Genomic DNA, 24,318 nt, shown 5'->3' on the forward strand with positions numbered 1-24,318 from the left:
CACATGTCAAACAGAAATTAGACACAGGCACAGCTAATTTGTGTGGGCATGTGCAGTAGAAGGATGGATAGATAGATAGATAGATAGATAGATAGATAGATAGATAGATAGATAGATAGATAGATAGATAGATGGATGGATGGATGGATAGATAGATAGATAGACAGACGTTCAATTTATACTTTTTTGGTCTCAATTACATTTTAACACATCTGAAGAATATTGATCAAAATGTCTAGACTTTAATTTTGATTATAATGAGCATCTCTCCACAGCGCCACCTCCGGTGGACTGCAGGCGGTCTTTTTACCGAGAGCCCCGCACCATCTCTACATTGTTACAGTCCTCCCATTTCCTGCAACACAACACTTCCATGTCTCTCGTTAAGGGTATGCTGTTTTATCGCTTTACACTGGATCGTACCTGCTGCCTGGGGATTGACAACGATGGAAATATAAAGGTAATCTACTTTTATTCTCTTTTATTGAAGTAATAAGCATGTTACCAGGTAAGAGCATGCTATACTTTGTTAGACCGTGTAGGTAATGAAGGAATACACGTCAGGTTTCTCTAACGATATGAAACCTGAAAGGGAGGGCGTAGAAACATTTCATTTTATATGGTGTAACAACAGCCTACACAGCGTTATTTGGTTATCTCGTCAGTTTTCTTGCCGTGGTGAGTGAACACAGGGGTTATGTATGCTCACGACACGAGCAGTTCCTCACACACACATATCAAGCTGCGCTGTTCACTTGGCAACGCCAATCGCCGTGGACGCCTTAACAAAACCTCTGTTACCTTCTCCCGTATGAGGTTTATAGTTTCCACCCACTGGCTAAAGCCGTCTAAGCATACACAAACAGTAGTTGACGTGCTGTGTGTGTAGTCAGTGGCTCAGAAGAGGTTTTTATATGAGTCGAGAAGACACTGAGCGTTTTTACGCACAACACGCGCGTTTCTCTCACGCGTCTCTCTCTCTCTCCGCAGAGCGAATATGAGAGGGGTTCGCCGCAAACTGTCATTAGGTTGACAGAGATGGGCTGCTGATTTTGGGAATCCCGGAGAGCTGGAAGCGCCCAGGAACACCATGACCGTGTTCAACCAGGAGAATGTGGAGGATTATTACGAGATTGGAGACGAACTCGGGAGGTACGTGATGATTTCTGGGCGTTAGGTGACATTTATCTCATGCAGTTGGTTGTTTTGGAGGAATTATATGCATATATGTATGAAACAGATCTATTTGTGATGAACTTTATGAAAGCTGTTAAACATAAAGGTTCCAACAGAGTTTTCGCAGCAATTTTGGGGACACTTCCAGAAAAATAACCTTTTTTTCTTACTGCGAATAACATTTTAATAATCTGATTCTCAATACCCTTTTTCCACTATAAAGAATATTTTGTGTAATATAAAATTATATGGATGTTAAAGGTTGTTCATGGAACCATTCCAAAAAAAAGAACCTTTTTTGTTTTTTATAATAAACCATTGAATACACCATCTACTGTTGTTCAATCAGCATAGCCTACACAAGAGAGCTTTAAGGTGGTGCATAGGTCTTTCGGGGTCGGCTGTACTACTGAAAAAGTACCTAAAAGTACCATGGTATTACCCTAGGTTTTTAGGGAATGATAATACCATGGTATTCTTTGAAGTTGCTTAAGCTACCATGTCAGTACCATTTAGTACCATGCATTTACTGTATCTTAAGTGTCACAATTACTGTACCATGGCACCTCGATGGGGTTGTTGCCAGGATGGTCTCAGTTAATTATTGGGCGTCCCAAACCCCCCTGGAGCCAGGAAATCACTGGTTGTCACTCTAGCAGATGTTCATACATTCCCAGTTATAATGATCTCCAATGGTATTTATTGATTAATGGGGTTCAGATGGCTGTAAAAGCCCAAATTCTCTTCTGGGAGCCTTACTTGAGAGGTTGATCAAGACAAATTGGGTTAGTCTGCTATTTTGCGACCCAACGACAATTGCATTTTTACTTAATAATTTGGCTTTTGAGGACATCCAGTCAGCAATTGATTTCATTTTGCAGGGTATCGCGACTCAGTTCTTATTAAGGGACAGTCACACAACACTTTTCGTTCCATTCACTTCCATAGGCCTGTGAATGCTGGAGACCGGAAAGAAGTTTCACATTTCGCTGCTTTCCAATGTTTAAGTTTAATGGACTCTGAATAACCTGCAAATTTATGTCACGTAATGACATGTGACAAATATAACATCGATACGTCATGGCGTCGTGACCTCTTAGCCGAATTAAAAGAACACAAATTTTAAAGCTGCAGATTTGCAGCGTTGCAGGGAAGTGGAGTGGATTGTATATTTTTTTTCAGTTTTAGATTTACTGTTTATTATTGTATGTTATACAGAGCGGAAAGTCACATCCGTTGCAGTTTCCAAATACATTTTACATCCTCAAAATGTAGTGTTTGAGTTTGTGTAATATTAGCTGTGTAATATTGTGTAACATTTCAGCATTGGTGGTCAAGAGATGGATGTTCTGTTGAACTGGTTTTCATGAGAAGGCAGTTTCTCGGATTCCCATTGACTGCCGTGTGTGTGGGCGATAAATCACCACGCACATAGGGATGAGTCTGCTCCTTGTGTGGGTTGTGGGAAATCAGGCTGTTGTTGTATTTAAGAGAAATATTGTATCTGTTAGTGCTCACGTAACAGCCTATAGGATGCAGATGCATTGCTCACGCTCGCTAAAATCGGTTACATAATGCGTAAACGTACTGAGGGGACTTTGAATCGAATGCTGAAGATGTTCTTGTCATTGGCTCCCGAGGGATGACAGCATCTGTTGGTTGTTCTTATTGCATAATTGACTCAATGACTGCAGTAGTTTATTCCAGGTATTACAGAATTATTTTATAATAGAGAAGTATAAGAAAGCAGTATTGCTTTACTCTAAGGGATTGTGTGCCTCACAAGAATTGCATCTGAGGTTGGTTATTTGCTGTTAGTTGATTTTATGTTAAAATGCTGTTTTTTAAAATGCGCATATTCATGAGCATTGATTTCATGTTGAAGTCTGGACAGCTTTTAATTGACAGTTATGTGTTTTAACTATTTAAATATGCATGAGCCATCCCTTTATTTATTGGTAATCTTTGAAATGTAAAAGTTTGATTGAAAACACCTGCTTGAAATGTTTTGTAGTTCTGCTTGAGTATTGTGTTTTTACGCTGTCCTTGAATTTTTATTCATATGCATGATGTGACATTTTACATATTCCAAATTATTTGAATAGCATTGAAGACAAAAACATTTGAATATTATGGTTTCACCATGACAACTTAATGACTAGTGATTCATTTTGGTTATGCCATAGAGCTACTAATCCCACTATTGGATGAATGGATTGCAGCTTCTGCGTACAAAATAGTCTGCAATAAAACAAAAAGACCAACAATCATTGTATCCCACTGGCACATTTTAAGTTTCTGCATTCCCTCCTACACTAACAAAACCTCCAAATCAGGACCAAGAACATCATTCACTGTTCCCAAATCAGCCATTCATTTATTTACCCTCCTCACCGTGTTCAGGGCTTAGCTTTGATGCCTCATCAAAATGTTTAAGCGTACCCCACCAGCATTGAGGCCTTACTCGGTGCTTGCGTGTTACTCGGGCTGTAAGGTTAAACATACAGGCTCTCTTTGTGGGGCTTATGAGGCTTCGGCTCATGGAAGCTCTTAAGTGAGGAGGTTTCTTTATTCTGATGGGAACTGCTCCGGGTGGTCCTCCTCAGAGTAGGAGGAGCAGTGGTCTGTTGGATAAATTTGAAGCGGGGGTCTCGGCTGGCACTACTTTTCATGGATTAACAATATGAGCTGCCGCAACTCGAAGGTGGTGTATGTCATTTTTGCACCAATATAGCGACAATGAATTAAATTTTCCAAATTTCCCCCACATTAGGGTTATTATTGATCACTAAAACATTTGTTAATTGAAACAAAGCTGAAATAAACAAAAATATTTTTGTGTTCACCAATTTTTTTTAATTCTGTCATAAATTACTCACCCCCAAAGTTGTTCCAACCCTGTATGAATTTCTTTCTTCTGCTGAACACATAAGCAAATATTTTGTCAACTATACTTGCCTGGTGTTTTCCTTATTCTTAATTTGAATTAAGGTATTGTTGTATGTTATATGTATATATGTGTGTATGATACTATATTTACGTTATTGTTACTTTCTGTCAGACCTAAGTTGAACCAAAAAATTATTTAAAATCTATGGAAGTCATCTATGGGTCCATCAACTGTTTGGTTACCCATACAATATTTGTTTAAACTAAAAGATAGGTAGAACTGAAGTAAGTTGAAGCACTAAAATTATTAACTGAAAATATGGAAATAAATGGAAACGGTTAACAAAAAATAATAAACAAAAAACTGAAATGATAAAAGCTAAAAATATAAATAATATTAAAATAACACCGCCCCACATCTTTCATTGGATCCCATTCCTAGTCCAACCCCAAACGCTAAAGTTTCACTCATACTTCAAACAAAATTCCAAGCTTTACCATAATCAATGTGCATTAAACATCACTGAACAACTTTTGAATGGGAGTCTGTCTGTCTATCCATTTCAGTATGGATCGTTTCTAGCCCACTCTTAGAAGATAAACATCAGCTTTAGCGCTAATGCTTAAAGCGAAGATGAATTCCCAACCAATAAGGAACTCCTCTCATTTTACAGTTCACTCAGTAATGATATCTGCGTTCCTCTATTACATTAAGTCTCTAAGACAGACTATAATGTTGGCTGCTCTCGGTCTGTCCTGCCACTAATTGGTTCCCCTTTGTGTCTGTTTGCTCTGGCTGTGTGTGTGTGTGTGTGTGAAAGGGGAGGAGCAGATATTTTGCTGGATCTCACTATCACTTCAAGAGGCAGTGCTTCTGACTGTGTAGTTTTGGAGAGTGTGCTACAGAGAACTTATTAACCCGGACTTTGATTATAATGAGATTCCTCCAAAAAGCTAAGATCACCATAGAGATTCCTCCAAAAAGCTGAGATCACCAATGAGATTCCTCCAAAAAGCTGAGATCACCAATGAGATTCCTCCAAAAAGCTGAGATCCCAAGCAGTTTTGATGTGGGCCATTTTAACAATGTCCCTACCCCCTGTAATGACATGCAGAATATGCAAGTTTTTTTTGTTGTTGACCTATATTTGCACCCCAGTAAAATGTGTCAGAGGGTGCTGGCGTTGAGTTTCGGATAATTAGAGTTAGTGGATAATTCATGCCTAATGTTACATATCATCACCATAACTTATTTTACCTAGCTTTTGATGATATCTGCTGTTATGAGTGCACACATAGCATCATCATTTAGAGTGCACTAGTGCGTAAACGTACCTACTCGTCCGTCTGTGTGTGTTCAGTGGGTGAAGTTTGGGTGTCTCTTGTGAAGCCTAATGAGATTTGTGGGGGTGAGAGTGTGAGAATGTGTATGAGATCAAGAGCATTTGTGAGCGAGCGTGCCGGGAGGGTCATGGTACACTGTAAGACAATCCTGCTGTGAAGTATTAGTCTTGACCAGTGAAGCATGTGTAAGACAAGAGTGAAATAGGAGGGTTTTTTTCTCTATCTGTCATCTTCTGTTTGGCATGGTGAATGCAGCTTTTGAGGAAACAAAATATATCCCCCACCAGCATCCCAAACTAACCATCTTAAAAGGGCTTCCTGGATAGTACAAAGGTTAAACCGGCCACATATGTCCACAGCATGTTAATCAGTATCAATAAAGAGCCATTGTTAGTCATTGACAAAAAAATGGCTTTTTTAAGGGTTTCCTTTTCTTATTTTTCTGCTGTTGAGGTGCAATAGGTTTTGGCTATTAGCGTGGCTCTGCATTCTGTGGGCATAAAGCATCTTTCTCAATTTATGGCCATTCAAATGCAATTTGCATGTTGGTACCATATTGGTTATAGGCCTATATTAGAAATGTTTACATTTGCCCAAATTGGCAAATATTGGCAATTATGCATGCTTGTTTGCCCAATAATTAAATTTGATTACATTTGCCTAACACTTTTACATTTATTTGAGCAAAATATCTAAATGAATATTCACTTTTAGCATTTAAAATGATCGATTTTAGTTGTTAGTGCTTTATTCTTAATTTATTTAAAGACAAAAAAGTTATGAATTTTAATATCAGCCATTCATCAGTTATTGGCCAATAGATTTAAATAATGATTGGATTATTGGTATCAGCTTGAAATCTGTGCATCCCGTCGTCTACATTATATTACAGTAGATGTTTTACCCGTGACCGATCATTTATGCATCATTTTACAGCACAGGACAGTCAGTAGTATAAGAGTTTGAGCATTTTTGCTTTTCTGCCCATCAGTGTTTGTGTCAGCCATCATTTTCCTGTGGCTTCATAGTGAATAGTCCCATCGCATTTACAGCTCAGGGGATTGGCTCTAAAACATTGTCCTGAACTGAACGCCCATGAGCAAAAATGTCAGAATTCAAAACTGGTTCCTGTGCCACTGAGGTGAATGATAATGCTGACTGATAGCGTTGTCCAGGTAATATAGAGATCCCTGATTGTGTCAGGTTCTTGTTTCCTGTGATTATCAGAAAACCTTGAGAATGCAATGAGCTTGGGTGCTGGTGGATTGAATGCAGCTGGGGGCCTGCGTTGGCAAGTGTTTATACACAATTAAATATGTGTGTACAGTGCACATAGTAACCTGGTTACTTTTTGTGCCACTCCTTTGACGGCTTGACTGGACTGTGAGATTATGATATTCTGCTTAATAACAATTGAATTGTATTTCTTTTTATACTTTTAGATATGAATGCTTTTTAACACACAATGTTCTAATTAAAAAATATATTCTGATTGAACAGTTTTTATTTCACAATGAGCGCGACATAGTGTTACTTACATTTTGAAACCATTCATCATGCCTTTCTTATATTTAATCACCTGCTAGTCATATTGTGGGTATAATTGTGGGTTTAAATACTGCTTTATCACAGCTGGTTACAATAGTTAATACATCACGGTGTTGTCATTCACACAAGAGACCTCTTGTAGAGGGAGTCCAGGATGTGTTGCTATTGTGGATCATAGTTGATTCATCGACTTTATTTGCACAGTCAACACTTCTCCAGTCAGTGCTTGGTTTTATACTGCAGTCAACGTAATGATTGTGCGCATCAGCCATGATGGGCCTATTTAATGTCACGTGTACGCATATGAATAATGGGAATCCCCCTCCTGAATCATGATTCTTAATAGCAAATTACTGCGACTGATAGGCAGCATCTTGGAAACTTAAAGGTGGCTCGAGCAAGAGCTGCGAAACAGCTTTTTCTCAGGCACATTTGTTAATATTCAGCAATAAATTTGTGTGAACATGTTATGAATTCTTCTCACAGATCTCGGCGCACCAGCACTGTTAATGCTGTTGCTAAGCTACTGGTGAAGTGATGTCGTGGAAGGAATTCAGACTCCCTGTGCTGGATATCAAGTGTTTTTCTTTATATCTTGTAAGCCATTGTCATTGCCTTGTTGATCATTTTGCTCGCCTTTTAGTGTCATTGTTATGCTTTGTTTTTACTTTAGACAATGTATTTGACCCGATTTAAAATGGCAAGAGATACATTGTCACAATTCTTTGATATTGCTGCTTGAAGCGAGTCCAGAAAAGTTAATGCTGGCTGATCATCACATTCCTAAAAGCTTCCTTGTTTTCTTTAGAAATGTTCTTTTATGGAGGGGGTTGAGTTACTGTATATCCTCTGTTGAGATGTCAATACTAAAGCCGCAGAATGTGTTTTTAACACTCATGTTTTGACAGTAAGCAGTATTCGTCGAAACCAGGTGGATGTCAGTTTCTGTCTACATAGGGCATTTGGAAGATAAGGCCCTCAGCAGACTTCAGGTCTCCTCCCCTGGGTTGCTATGGGAACCACCCATTTATCCGGTTCTTTCCAGGCGTAGCTATCATTTAGGCTCGGTCATCTGTGGGGCTTCCTCCATTAGCAACGCTTCCTTAAATGAGTTCTGATTGACTGAATGTGAGACAGTCCTTCATGCTCATGGGAGAAGTCCAATTAATCGGACAATGCTGATATTCTGATTGGTTGCACCGTTTTGATTGAATTACAAATGCGAGCGTGTGTTTCAGCTGAGGACTCAAGACTAGTAATGGCCACTTCAGACCTAGTCATACACATTTGCCACCGGTGCCTCTTCACACAATGTGTTCTTTGTGACTTCAAATCCACTTGAAGGACAAAATTACATTCCTCTGACATGTCAAATGCCGTTCTGGTCAAATCAAAGAAAAAATATTTTTTCACAGATATCACCGTAGCTAGTGTTATTTTTAAAATTAAAAAATGAGTGAACCAGCCTTTTAAAGTAGCCAATCAGAAAATACCCTCTGCCTTTTAGATTGCCATTCAAAAGTTGTTGTTTTTTTAAGAATTTTTAAAATGTTTTAAAAAAAATGTCCATTATGCTCACCAATGCTGCATTTATTTGATGAAAAAACAGTAAAAATAGTAATAGTGTGAAACATTATTACAATTTTAAATTACTAGTTTCTATTTGAAAATATTTACAATGTAATTTATTCCTATGATGGCAAAGCTGAATTTTCAGCATCATTACTCCAGTCTTCAGTGTCACATGATTCTTCAGAAATCTTTCTCACATGCTGATTTGCTGCTCAAGAAACATTTAGTTTATTATTATTTTCAATTTGTTGAAAACAATTGCAGAGCTGCCAACCTGTATACATTTTGCGTATAGCAGCAGGTACCCATTTTGACATCAAAGTATGCGCAGTATACTCAAATCAAGCAACAGCAAAAGAAGAAGTGTTTGACCAATCATAGCGCTGGGTTCATTGCCCAAATAACAAGCGGAGATGATTGACAAATGTGGAAGGCATATCATTAAAAAGAGACAGCAAATCGAAGATATTAAAGACAGACACACAGTAAATATGAGTATTGTTCTTCTAGTTCTGTTTAGGGTTTACTCTAAAATACTGCCTTAACAGGAATTCGGCCATAATTAATTATATGAAGTTTTATGTAACAAAGTTCGGGAGGAGCATGTTCAGGTAATCAACCAATCAACTCTAGAGGAAGCCGGTATAAATAAAGTTTTTCATCATCTTCTGTCTCACGACAAGTTTCTCAGCATCCCTCCACCACCCCATCACCTCACACTCGGCTGGGTCTACCGCAGTATAGGGGGAGCACTCTGGGTTCGGGCAAAATTCCGAGCTCGGAGCCCTCCCCTGGACAGCAAGCCAAATACGCATAATACTACATTAGATTTTATGTACGTGTGAACTCGTGAACTCTTTCCAGTCGTAGTCTTTAACACTTCAGCACAACATAATGTGCAGGTTAGCACAGATTTAAAAACTGAAATCATGGATGACTGACAAGCTCAAGTCTGGAGAAACATAGACATTGGTATTTATTTATCCATTCTCAGTGTTGAGAAACGTAGCCTATGTGTTACGTTATTGTGTTAAAGGGCACCTATTATGACATTTAAAATGTTCCTAATGTTGTTTAGGGAGTCCCCAACAACAGTTTTACATGCATGCAATGACAAAAAACACTTTTGTTGTCAGATAATATGCATTTATTTTTACCTGATTTGCTCACCGACTCCCAAATGATTCGTTCAACGACTCATTTTTCAAACCCCTCCTTTGCGCGACGCTAATCTGCGTTGATTGGTCAGATGACCCAGCAGTGTTTACAGAGATAATACTTATTGTTTAACACGGAGTACAATGATGCTTTTATCAATTAAATCGTGTTATAATAATGATTATAGTCCACTGCTTTATAGTTTGTAGTAAAAAAGTAAAAATAAGATAAAGCATGTAATGTTATGTTAGCGAGCATAGCCCAGAGTTCATATTGTAAAAGCACAATCAGTCTTTGTTTGCGTTAGCCCGATGCATAAACATAACGTTTTTACAAAAATAAAAAAAATAAAATGTAGTTACGTTACTACGAGGTATTACTCTATTCTTTGAGACAACTCCGAAAACAACGACAAACACTTCACATAGGCTATCTCAATACAATTGTCATTGAAGACCTAGAAGCTAAACGGTGCTTACACAACAAACAAAATAATTATTAAGCATGCTACATAAAATATAAAAGCAAAAAATTATAACACTTACAGGTTGTGATACGGAGGAGGAAGCTGATGCAAATACACTTGGAACTGAACCTTCCTTCAATATCAGCCTGCTCGCGAATCCAAGTTTGATTGCATTTAAGTTGGTAAAGCAATCGTCTTCAAAACGGCGCGAGCAAAGCACAAGGCTCGGACTACACTTCTGTTGTATAGTTGTATATGAATTGTAGCCACTTAGTCTTCAAATGCTCCTCCTTGGGCAGATGAAAAAAGTTTGCTTTTGAGTCGCACTTCAGAACACAGCGTCTCGTCAAGTTTTCCCTGGGCTTGGAGCGCAATAAGTGGGCGTATCGTATTCAAATAACTTGACAAGTTGACGTCATCTAGTCAGAGAAAAAGCTTCGGTCTTCTAACGATTCATAAAAATGATTCAGAGTCGACTCTTACTTTTGAAAGACAATAACTTTATATACGGTGCACTTTCATATTTCAAACTTTGCAGGATGTTTTTGTTCACTAAGATCTATGTTACACACTACATGAAAGGTAAATTTCAAAATTCCATAATAGGTGCCCTTTAATACTAACTAAAGTACCTAATTATGTTACATATTTATTTTGTATGAAAACTAGCACGTTAGTTACATATGGATTAAAAAGAACGTTGTCTCAGTGCTGCAAAACAAACAGCACTGAGTCTGTCTCTCTCACAAACAAACGCGCGCACTCAGAGAGAGAAAGATAATCGTTTACATGGGTTTAAATTGTATTCCTGCTAGGGTTTTTATCTGTCCAAATGTCAGAAAGCTTTTTGTATTATTATCCATCCATTATTACAAAACCTCAGTTTAAACGACTGTCAAATTAGACGTGGCGCACATCCCCAATGTAAATACTAGAAATTTGCAAACAATAAATTATTTCCATTTATATTAAATGCGATTTTTATAAGCACACATTATGCAACGCAATATTAATCATGAATAAAAAAAGGTTTTGAGCAGGTGTATTAACTTTTGACTTTCATTGTATATTATAATATAAACCAGTGCAGTGCAAGTGACATTTTTGAATTGGGTCAAATTCCAAAAAACTTTAACAGTCGAAACTAGAATTATGAAGACAGGCGTATTTGTGTTTGTGGCTGTTACAGATTCAACCCCTAGAATTAACTAATTCTTCCTATAATTACAAGATTTGAGACCAATTTGGGCAGAAACACCTCCCGCCAAACCCTGTGTCCTGTCAAGTCACACTGATGGGACTCAAAAGTTGTAGCATAGATTGTAGCAATTTAGTGTGCCTGGACTGAATTTAATTTAAAAAAAAAATCCTATTTGCCTAAACTTTTGGAGTTTTGGAAAATAGGTCATGCGTTTTTGACAAGTAAAATTTTTTTTTGAGGAGTAACAGCAATTGTTTGCAAAGTTGAGCGGAGTTACATTTTATGCAAATGAGACAATGCAGAGACAACCAATGAAATCGAGTTCCCGGAAATGTTTGCCTTCAAGTTGCGTTAACCAGTGATGTTAAGAGTGCTTGCTGTAATAGATAATAAAGATATTATTCATATACAGCGAAACAAAAAAGGAGAAGGTGCATCGAGTTTTTGCATGCCATTTCCCTTTGTCTTTCTCCTTGTGACCGAATCTGTCAGTTTCAATTCCTTCGAAGTGTATTGTTTCATTAAACAACAGAGCAGTCAAGCTTACACCATGTCTACACCAGTTGTAGCATGCTTAATTAAAGAGATGGTTAACCCCCAAAATGAAAATTCTGTCATCATTTACTCATCCTTAAGTTGTTCCAAACCTTTATGAGTTTCTTTCTTCTGCTGAACACAAAATAAGATATTTTGAAGAACGTCAGTAACCAGACAGTTGATCGGCCCCATTGACTTATGAAAATCATGGGTGCCATCAACTATTTGGTTACCCATATTCTTAAAAATATATTTTTTTGTGTTTAGCAGAAGAAAGAAACTCATACAGGTTTGGAACAACTTGAGGATGAGTAAATGATGACATAATTTTCATTTTTCATCAAAATAAAAAAAATTAATGTATTGATTTTTTTATGTACTTCAAAATGGGTGTATACAAGCAATTCTACTGTAAAGTAAAATTATTTAGCGATTTAACAACAGTTTTTTCATATATTCATAAATATATAAAATAAAAATCCATTTACACCAAAGCATTTTAGTTGAAAATAAACTAGGATTTTATTTTCAATACATTTTTCTCTTGTTGCTGAAGCTGAGCTGATTGTGTTCATGAATATTCTGAGATGATAAAACTGTGTTTCCAGTGTAGACATTGAACACAAATGTAGTTTTTTTTTTATTAAAGAACTTCGTCAAATAGTTACAATTATTGGTTAAAAAAATGGAGTAAAACAACTTTTACTGCTAAACATCCACTCTAAAATATGGATGTTTAGCAGTAAAAGTTTTTTTACCGAGTGTGACCTGGCAAGCACACATCAGTGTAAGTGTTACCTGTCTCTGAGGACGGATTGCTTATCAGCTCCTGCTGATTGGACACACACACACAAACCCTTTGTACACAATCTTCCTCTAAAACCCTAATATCCTCAGCTCAAACCTCAGAGTGTGTCAGCTCTACTCCAACCACAGCTCTGTTTCCTTGGTTACCCCTGTGTGGCACTATGGCACTGAGAGTTATTGCATAACGTGTGCAGTTTGGGCGCTAAAGATTAGTGGGCTCTTTTCTCTCTGAACTGTCCACCCACATTCATTTTTTCACTAATGAACCACTATATGACTCGCATATACATATTTCAAATTATGTACCTCTAAATGGGCTAATTTGTTGTGTTAAGATATACAGTATATGTGTGCCCACTGTTGCCATTAGGCATATATGAGTAGCCAAACAGGTCATGCTTTGATAGCTGATACTTCTGGTTAGATGTTTTCACTATGTGCTGAGAAATATTGGGAAAGTTTTTTTAGTTTTTTTTGTGTAACGTGTCTGTGTTGTAGTCTAAAAACTCTTCAAATCCCAGTTCACATTTAATTGGATGGGATGACACTATAGCAAGGCTTATTTAATTACACTTGGACCGGATCAGCGGGCTAGAAAAGTCAGTTCAGACTCTGCCAGATTCCTTCCAACAGACTATTCTCTGACCCAAACAGAACTCAGTTCACCAATGGAAAAGAGGATCGCTGTATTTCTGCAGAAAATACTGACTATACCGAGCACATTCAGCATTGCATTACAAAGCCAGCATTTGGTTTTCAGTTAGATTTTATGTTTGTTAAAAAATTAAAAATTCATTATGTTGGTATAACTCATTATGCTAAAGTAAAATTGTAAAAAAAAAAAGTCAGATTTTGTCTTTGCTAATTTTCAATCCAAATGTGTTTCTTAACTCAAAAGTTGAGATTGAAACATTGAGTGGACAACGATAAAAGTGATTTGTTAACTGTAACTTATCGTTAGCAAAAGTGCTTTTGGTTCCTGGAAAACTGGCAGATTGCCTAGCCCACAGCCTGTGATCTTCACGCTGTGTTAAAACCACTTTATTGATCTGACAGCATGTGCAGTGGTATACCCAACCAGTTTATATGTGTGTAGTCAGCATTTCTAAAATGCTTCATTTTGCACTTCTTTGATGATAATGCTGATTAATCTGTTAAGACCAAAGGTACTGAGAGTTGCAATGGCACTGTTGCTTTTTTTTTTTTTTAACCAGATAACCCAGATTGGTATTTCACTACTAGGTAATTACTTTAGGAATCACTATGTGGTTTATGACATGACATTACGAAACACTGTAAGCTTATTTGAATGTGAAGAGCACAGTCACACATACTGTAGGATGTTACATGTTCACTAGTGATCTGATCTGGTTGGTGGTAATCAGCAATGTTGTCTTTTGAGCTGGGAAAGATCATCAATTTGAAAATATCAACCTTCATACTGAACTGATAAAAAAAAAAAAGAGTCCTCTTTCCCTTTAAAACTAAACGAAAAAATTTGCATATCCTCTTTCTTGAAGTATTTTGAACTCGTGCACAATTGGAACCAGTACAGCTGACAGATATTTGAGCAGATCATCATTTGTAAGGACAGAACAAACTTGATTTGTTGACTTTCAGGGTTGAAAATACCAACTCACAGCTCAAGAAAAAAAAAACTGTCCGTATGTATATGGACAAATTGATCAAAAGTGAGAGTTAGTTGAGACATTAATAAGGTTACAAAAGGTGTTTATTTATTTATTCTATTTTTTTAATTTCTATTCATCATAGACTCCTGAAAAAGAAATCAATCAAAGTTTCTACAAAATATTAAGCAGCAAGGCTAACTGTCTCACTCTGGCAAAGCGTGGTGTATGCAGGAACATGATGAAGGTAAACAGGCCTTATTAACAGAAGGGAAGCACCACCAAACTCAGCATTGATGTGAACCAGCAACAGAATAAACTAAAGAGGGGATTTTTAAACACAGAAATTAGTCATATTTCATGAAAGACAAGAACTAATACAGACATGACAGAACTGAACAAAACTAAACATAACCGTGACATAAACATTTATAATAATAGTATAGCAGCAAATCAGCTTAGAATGATTTCTGAAGGACCAAGCGAAAATTCAGCTTTGTCATCATAGGAATACATTATATTTTTATATTTTATTTTAAAATAAATTTAAATAAAATAGTTGTAATAATATTTAACAATATTACAATTTTTACTGTATTTTTGATCAAATAAGTGTAGCAGCAAGCAACTTTGTGAGCATAAGTGGCCTCTTTTCTTTACTGATTTTTGATAACTATTTAAGTGTGTATTATATGATAAACACAGTTGCAAAAACAAGTAGCTGAAAAATGACTAGAATAAACAGAAACTTGCACTCTGGTCAAAATTCAGACTGCAGTCATCTAGGATAAGTTTTTACTTTTGACCTTTTATAAAAAATGACTGCCATATTTAAAATGTAAATTTCGGCTAATTTTGTCCGAAACAGCTATTTTGGTTTTGGGCCAAAATGGTTTTGAAGGGGCCAAAATCAGTGACCGATACAGTGATCCGTGAAAATCAGTGATCCGATGGCATGTTTTGACTGTGTTCAGCGTCTGTTTCATGCAAACAACATGGATAAGCTATAACAGTTAAACATGTCAGCTGTGTGGACACTAGCTCTGGATTGACAATATTAATTTCTCGATATGGTATCATAAATCTTTTAATCTGTGCCTCACTATACTTCACTAAACATTTGTAGCGCGCCTGCTGTCCAATAATTGCAAAAATCTTTGTGCTTTGTTACTTTTTAAATGACGCAAAAAACTTTAAAATTCTGTCAATTTTATTATGAAATTCAAACAAGTAGTATCGTCTCCTCTTTACTATATCACAAAATAAACAAGGGTGAACAACAGAAGGTATGTTGAAAGATTGAAAGATTTATTCTTTATTTTTGGTTTCGGTTTTCAGCCAAGAGCATCCTTAATTTTTGGTTTCGGCCCAGAATTTTAATTTTGGTGCATCCCTAATTTAAAGAGCCCCTTATTAGAATAGTATGTTGTTAGCTTAGCAGCATGCTAATGGAAAACTATATTGGAGTTGTTTCGCATGGTGCACAAGTATGACTCATTGGCCTTGTTTGATATTGACAAATCACTGGCAGCCTGTTATGGCTCAGGGCCTTCATCATTTGTTAATTTCATGCTGTTTTCACCTTAGTAGCCGACACCATGCTCAATCTACTCTCTGTACAGCACTTGTAATAGATTCAGCCCCAGCTATCCAGCTCGACTAATGCTGTGCCCCACCATCTGAAGCACGCCAAGTTACACTCCTCCATCCCTTTATGATGGTTCAAAAAGTAGATGTTTGGCTGGAACGCTGGCTGTCTGCTGCCAGGAGGCAACTTTGTTTTCTAAGTCTCGCATAAGAACAGCTTGGACTGGAGACACGAGGAAGTGGGAGGAAATGAGGGTAACTAAAACAGCGCCATATTCCCATGTGTGTCTCCCTTGCTCAAAAGGTCAAAAGTGCAAGGCTTTCAATTAATGGTGGGATAAAATGTATGATAATCCTGATGCCATAGTGCTTTCAGAATTCAGAAATATTTATGGATCAGACCGGCTTAGATTATGAGACACTCTTATCGATGGGGTCTTTGGGTGTAATAATATGGGGGTTGTTGAAAGCAATCTGGGAGCCGGTGTTGTGCTAACCAGTCAGGCACCCCACTGGACAGCCTGACGAGCCAATGGTGGGCCAGCACAAAAGCTGCTTTGTCATAAAGCTCGCAGGGGTCGAAACCCAGTCGACATGATTATACAGAGTAGGTATTATCAGACGAGGCAGAGGCCAATCTGAAATGTACACTAGTATTAATGTTGTCTCTTTTTTTTTTTGCTTTTCTTTCATCTACTCGAAACCACATCCAACCGATTTTTTTTTAATCTGTTAATTTATTCAGAAATAGGCCTACTTAAATTCAATTCATACATACTTGACTTGATAAGAAATCTTCTATGATGAGCATGTTTGTAATTTCGATATTAAAATGAATTTTGATGCATTTTTGGTATATCTGATTTTTATAATATAATAATTAAGGAAAAAAAGCATAATTAATGCTGACCACACACTTGAAGATTTTACAATTTGCATCCCACAATGAACAGGGGAGCTTGGCCCTATTTGAGGCTTGTCGCTCTCGCAACTGACCTTGTCCAAAATCTTACAGATCCCAAATTGACTATTGATTGGGCTGCCTCTGATGGGATACCCGCAATAGCCAATGAGAGCCACATAAGCAGCCACAAACATGTCACGAAAGTGGAGGATTGAGCCAAGATTTCACCCATGTTCTTTTTCTGTTTTTCTTTTATTGTCCCTGCAAAACAAAACACGTGGCAGTAGAGTCAGCTGAAGACGTCGATCATCCTCCATATTTGTTTGTTTCTGAAGTCACATTAGATCACGCAAGTTTCTGTGAGATCTCATGTCTGTGGAATTGCCACTGTGAAATTCTTACTTCAATCGGCAGGTGTGTGGTCTCGCAGTCTGGCCGAATCATCTAGTGTGTGCTTTCGGAGTGTCTGAGTATTGAAACTGTCCTAATGCCTGTGGCCCACGGTTTTAATAAATCTGTTACGATTTGAAAATCGTCTAGTGTCCCAAGCATAAGGAAAAAATTCCAAGAAGAAAATCTTTCTGTGAAAGATTGTGATTGACCCGTAGTAACTTTTTATATTATGTATTATATTTTATTAACCAATATGGTTATATTATTTACAAGTGCAAGTGCAATTAACACTGCAAATTGTATGTTGCAGTTATTATTTTAAATAAAGAGTTTCTTGTAATTGGTTGTCGAATCCCACCTGAGTTGAAACCCTTGGTTGGGTTTTCCCCTCACGCATGTGGATGGAGGCCTTTGAGACCACTTTCATCTCACTGCTGCTATTCTAAGCTTGCATGACGTTGGTTTGGCACCAGGTGAAAATGCATCTCATTTCCACAGTGTAAACACTGTAAAAGCAGATGGGAGCGCAAACATTCCCTGAGCCACCTGACAATGACTCCTTGAGGTGAGACCGTAGGGAATGAAACCAAAGCTGGAAAAAACCAACAGCTCACTTGGAAAAAAAAACCCACTATCGTCAAGGTTCAATATATTTTTTCTGTCCAGTAAGCATCACTGATCTCTCTTGTGATTTGTACATCTTTGTTCTGTTCCAAGGTCGGTGGTCTGCCGGTTTTTAGAGGAATACCGTACTCGTCTGTTCATAGACGTCTGTATTACATAAATATGTGGTTTGTACTCTGAAAATGAAATGGATGAAATGTTTCTTGAATTTGTCTTTTTTTCTGCTTCCTTGTTCTCCTTTGCCTTTTTCAATTTCCCGCTCAAATGAGCAAGCTAGCGTGCAAAATTGGTAGGTGTCCTTCGTAATCGACCATGTCTACACTGTGCATTTTAAAAAGTGTTGACAGCTGTCTCATTGTGCACTTTTCTGAGCAATAATCTACAGTCATTCAAAACCAAATGCATTTTATGCAGTTTAGGCTTTACTGTTGTGTGCTTCTGCATTTCACATGGCTTTAAATAAGATGGACTATTAATTGCCGTTCCCTCTGTAAAGTGGCTCGGTCTAGTGTTTCTCTTTGGCACACGCAGAGCAGTCAGCAGTCACGATGAGGCTGAGTAATTGGTTCAAAGGTCACTGTTTGCGGTACGCTGACATTTTATCTGGTATTAAAGTGTTTTGATGAGCCCATCACTCTTTTGGATGTGGATTACAGGAGGATTTTGCCCTCCAGCTGCGTTTTCCTCATATTGCTTCGTTGAGCCTGATCTCAGAACAGCAGGAGGGTGGATCCTTTGAGGTCTCGTAGTAGAGATCTTTGATCAGTTACAGTCATAGAATTTAAAAGTAGAATCACTGGACATTTTACTGTGTCCAAAAGCTATGAAATAATGCCTTTGTAGACTGTATATGGAGGTAAGAAGGCAACATGGCAGGTGTGAATTCAATGCATAACATCTTTTTCGGTAAGATGCATTTGTCTTGTTGATTTCAGAAGGCAGTTTAGATATTTATTTTTGCTTGTGATATCCTACAATCAAAATGGGTTTGACAGTTGGTGAAAACTGGCATCTGAAGGACAGCTGTAACAAGTATATTTAATTTATAAATGATCTCACGGTTATCTAAGAGCTCACTTGAATTTGTTCTACACCATTAGACATGATGTCATGGTACCCTGGTATTCTGTCTGAAAGTTTTTTTAAAAACACTAGTTCTAGAAAAACACTGACTGGGTTATAGATTATAGAAGAGGTCAATCACTTTGTATGAACAAATGAACATACCTACACTGTTATTTTGTAAATAAAACAAATATTACTTGACTATGGTTTACAAGAAAATACTATTTGAGTTGTTCAAAATGTTGTGTTTTATTCAATCTGTTACTTGCTAAATCTTTGTAATTGTTTGTGAAATTTACTAGCAGTCAAAATTGTTTCTACCCCAGTTTATATCACAGGGATAATTCTCACAATAATTCAATAATTTACTCGCCCAAATGCCATTCCAAATTATGTTATGTAAAGGAATGACTTACTTTTTTTTCTGTGGAAAACAAAAGAAGGTATTTTAAATAATGTCCAAACTATTTTCTTTCATAGAATGATAGTGGATGGGTACCAGGGGCTGTCAAGCTCCCTCCATTAAAAAATAAAAAAATAAAATAAACACAATGAAATTAATCCTGAAACTATTCCAAATTTTCTTAAGCCGGAGTTGTTATTCACTGAAAATCTTGTTTGACATTCGTTGTCACCATTCACCATCATTGAATGGAAAAGAGCATCTTGAATGTTGCATTAAATCATATTTTGTTACACAGAAGAATGCCATTTAAGTTGGTAATGATGAGGGGGAATAAACAATGACCTAATTGTTATTTTTGGATGAACTATCCCTTTAAATACTCCACACATGACTAGAAACATTTTTATGCTGCAGTGTGAATGTATCTCTCATCGTGTCTGATAATGTTTGCTATTTTAGTATTTTCTTTATAGACACAGATTTAGTGTGCTTTGGGTTTAAACATTTGTCTTTTTATTTGTGACTTTAGTATGAATATGCAATAGAACAATAATATGAGGCTTTCTGTGTATCTCAGTGGATAAAATGCTGCATAATGGCTGTGCAGCACAACAAAGGTGCTCTGAATCCTAATGCCAACCTGGACTGTTCAACCGCACACAGGAGGGAGGGTCATTTGGAAGAAAATGCATCAAATGGAAGAAAAACTCACGTATAACAGTGAAACCAAAAAAAAAGGAACAAGCCCTGAAGACAGTGGCATTTTGAGCAGGCCCCTCTTCATCATTCCCCCGTGTTCATTACGTCTCCGTTGTCATATAGCTGATGTTTGTCATGACACCAGGTCAGGCTGATGCTGGAGGTTTCGACAATTACATCCAAATCCTGCCTGAAGAATGAGCCAGGCACAAGGAATCTGTATTCAGACCACGCTAACCCACTTAAATATTCATCCAGAGCAGTGGCGGCTGGTAAGGACTGTCCGTGTGTGTTACTCTAATGGCACAGAGTGCACCTGGCATTGTGTTTTCATTAGGAAGCAACCACTTAGTGAAGGATCTCTCATTTTCTTAGAGTTTCTTACCTACCATCCTTTTATATTTGCTCATTCATGCTCATTCTCAACCTGTCATGACAAAGGCTTCCCATCTGACAGAAACGCCTCTGATCTTATTTGCGCACCTTGTTATTCTGCGTTTCGTACAAAATGTTTCAGGGCAAGAGTCTGATTTCATTGCAACCCAAAATTGCTTTTGACACATGCTTTTGTTCAAAAAGCTCATTATTATCCATAATTGAGTATTCGGAAGATAGCAGGCTGCATAAAAGACTAAAGCACCTGCAAACAAAGTCCTCCCCTGTAGGAATACACCCCTGTACTTGTATGAGGGATTGAGTCATACAGCCAAAATGAACATTCTAGAATTAAATTACTTGGATATATGTATATATAAATGCATTATATTAAATTAATGTATAATGTGTTTAGGTATATGTAGTAGGGGGGAAAAGACAAGTAAAATTTTTGGGAAAGGACTGGAATGAAAATAGTGTAATGAAGCTGAAACCTTATATTTACATATTTAATCATTTAGCAGACACTTTTATTCAAAGCGACTTACAAATGAGGAGAGCAATAGAAGCAATCAAACCAACAATAGGGCAACAATATGTAAGTGCTGTGACTAGTCTCAGTTAGTCCAGCACAGTACATGTTAGGCCCTGATCGTAAGTCGACCAAAAATTTTATTCGTCGTTTTGTCAAAGTAAAAAAAAAATGGCTTAAATGAACGACTAATAGTCTTCTAGAAAATTGTTTAGTCAAGGGCAGCCCTAGTACACGTAGCAAGTTTATATATAGATAGATATAGATAAAGATAGATATAGATATAGATGTAGAATAGTAAGTGTTAGTATTAACGGGTCAAGTGTTGACAAAAAAGATAAGACTTTTCAACAGTTTCTTGAAAATGGCTAAAGACTCAGCAGCTTGGGTTGAGATAGGCAGGTCATTCCACCAGCTTGGAACAGTCAAGGTAAAGGTCCGTCAAAAAGTGATTTTGTGCCTCTCTGGGATGGTACCACAAGGCCCCGTTCATTTGCGGAATGCAAGCTTCTGATTGGTATAGAGGTGCTTAGCCAGTAGTTGTTCAGTAGGCAATAATCAGGGCCTTGAATTTGATGTGATTGGCAATTGGCAACCACCAGTGCAATTTTATGAAGAGAGGTGTGATGTGCGCTCTCTTTGGCTCATTAAAGGGGGGGTACAATGGTGTTTCATGTATTCAGAGTTGTTTACAGTGTTAAAGAGATGGATTCTCATGCTAATAATGGCCAAAGTTTGAAAAGTTATTTTGAACGAATAACAGAGAATTTCTGTGCTGAAAATCATACTTCCGGATTGCAACACGTTTCGGCTGGTTTTTTTCTATCGTAGATCTAATGACGTAGACCAGAGTGGAACTCCTTATATGAGCATTGCTCTCGGAAAAGCGCGTTCACGCACACGTCGACCAGAGGAGAGAAAGACCGCGCTCATCGACGCATAGACATCATATATCTCTATATAATATCTATGCATCGACGCGCTACTACCGGAAATCATCATCAGCAGCGCTAAATAGGAATGGTTGATGTCAAGAATGTCTCCAAAAAAGTGTGTTTTGGGATGTGAGGGAAAGTTTACCTTGTTCAGCTTCCCAAAGAACCCAGTGTTACTGGAACAGTGGATGCAGTTTGTATTTCCGGGACAGCAAAGGAGTGTGGCAAGTGCGGTTTTGTGTTCTGGTCATTTCAGTGACGAATGTTTTATTAACAAGACCCAGGTCGTCGCTGGATTTGCAAACCAAATACTATAGTAATATGGCATACCGCACCACGATCGATAATAAGCAAACGTTCCCGGGCGCTCCCGCTTGACTCTATAGCTCCGCCCACGCCCAGAATCAAGGACCTCGGCTTTTTCCGGTTAGAATCGGAAAGCTGTATTTTTATTTTATAAATATGATGAAACTAAAGACTTTTTGGAGATATTAAGGACGCACTATTACTCTATAGGTACTCAAGATTAACATGAGATTGACTGAAACTAAGTATTTTACCCCCCCCTTTAAAGACCACTCTTGCGGCAGCATTTTGGATCAGTTAGAGAGGTTTGACAGTGCATGCTGGAAGGCCTGTCAAGAGAGCATTACAGTAGTCCAGTCTAGATAGAACAAGAGCTTGGACAAGGAGTTGTGTAGCATGCTCCGATAGGAAAGGCCTGATCGTCCTAATGTTGTTTAAGGCAAATCTGCAAGACCATGTTTCTGAATAACAGATCCTAGTGATGACATGTAGATGGAGAAGAGAAGTTGTCCAAGCACTGAGCCTTGAGGCACACCCCAATAGCTAGCTGTTGCGATTTAGACCCATCCCAGACACCCTGAAGGACCTACCTGAGAGGTAACCTACTGGAGAAAACTCATGTGCTTCTCATGTGTGGGGATTGAGGCAAATCAACAACAAAAAACAGTGATCATCACAATAAGGGGTTGCACGGGACAAGTGCCCTGTAATCATAAATGTGGTGCTGATTCAAAAACACACATTCTGCAAATGTGGTTTCCCAAATCAGCATTCTTACTCATTTGTGTTGAGAAATGCAAATCTCTGTTTTTTGGCTCTCCTGGCCTAAAGATCTTTTCAGGCAGGCCCGGACTGCGATAGGTACACAGAAAGCAGGACGCAAAAGGGAAACAGAGGCTGTTCACATCCCTCCCTCTAGCCCTCCTCCACAACCTGGCTCAAGTTTCACTGCAAAAGTTGGAAGCCTCTTTCCAAAGAAGTAACAAAGAACAACATGATCCCTCGCAATAGAGTGGCTGGGAGTAAAAGCTAAGTTTGCTGGCCCGCTTTGTTTGCATAATTTTTTATGTGTCCTTTAGTTATAAACATGCAAATTAAGTCATTATTAATGATAGGCTATTTTGCCTCATTGAGGTTGAGCGGGAGTGTAACTTGCACTTAAAGCATGGGGTCTCTCTTTAGGATCCTATGGGAATAATTATAGAGTGGGATTTTCTACTGAATGGGTTGTTGACATTTAGGCTTATTTATAACCTGGTCATGGAGCAGTGCTCCAGAACAGCCAGTTGCACTAGAGTTACACCATACATTTTTTTCCCCTGTCCTTTTTATTGTTAAAATCATATTTTGACCATTTGACAATGTTTCTGATTTATTCTTATTATGCTTTTATTATGTATTTGCTCTGCCCCTTGGCATCTGTATATAATATCTGTATTGTGACGAAAAAATAAGATTAAATTGGTAATTGATAAATAATTTATATTGATATAGATGGTGTGTACGCTAGCTGTATTGTTAAGATAATGTTTTTACAATCACTTTACCAAAGCTGTCCAAGTAATTATGGCTGTTTTGAATATACATTTGATACATTTTCATATTCATCAATTTTCATATTTATGAATAATTCAGCCAAAAATTAAGGCATTATTTTCTCATTATCAATGACGTTCTAAGTCTATCTAATGACTTTCTTACTTCTGTGAAACCAATGATTATTTATGTTAAATAATCTGATGTTATTTTTTCCTCACAACAATTGTTCATGGTTTAGCTCCAAACATGAAATAAATAAATATATTTTCTCTGGTCAAAGCAGTTCTTGTATTAACAGCTCACTGGAGGAGAAGACTATCAGTGAATAATGACTTGCATTTCAGTCTGCTCCTCACACAAGAACAATTGTATGACTGAATGACACCATTTCCATGCAAGCTCGCTACTTGGGAAAATACTACTGTTAAGAACCAGGGGGTTTGTGTCTTTCTTCAAACAGCCCTTTGCTTTCAATGCTACTACAGGTCTTGCATCTGCATGTTGGTTTTACCTTCTGATTTACAAACTCCCTCAAGGTACTTTCTTCACACACTATGAACAATTATTAATTATTGTGGATCAGTTTTATAATCTGTCATTGATAGTGTTATTGACCTCAATGATTGT

At 37.6% G+C, this 24,318-nt stretch overlaps 1 protein-coding gene across 1 annotated transcript in view; it reads left to right on the plus strand.

The window, feature by feature from the left end:
- Positions 1 to 299: 299 nt before the first annotated feature.
- Positions 300 to 24,318, plus strand: part of dapk1 (death-associated protein kinase 1) — a 66,508-nt gene continuing 42,489 nt past the window's right edge. The window contains exons 1-2 of the mRNA XM_079608774.1: positions 300 to 460; positions 991 to 1,152. Of these exons, the coding sequence (XP_079464900.1) occupies positions 1,091 to 1,152 (62 nt within the window). The 5' untranslated portion in view covers positions 300 to 460; positions 991 to 1,090. The remainder of the gene's footprint in view (positions 461 to 990; positions 1,153 to 24,318) is intronic.

Source organism: Phoxinus phoxinus, assembly GCF_949152265.1.
Source record: "Phoxinus phoxinus genome assembly, chromosome: 3".
Lineage (NCBI taxonomy): Eukaryota > Metazoa > Chordata > Actinopteri > Cypriniformes > Leuciscidae > Phoxinus > Phoxinus phoxinus.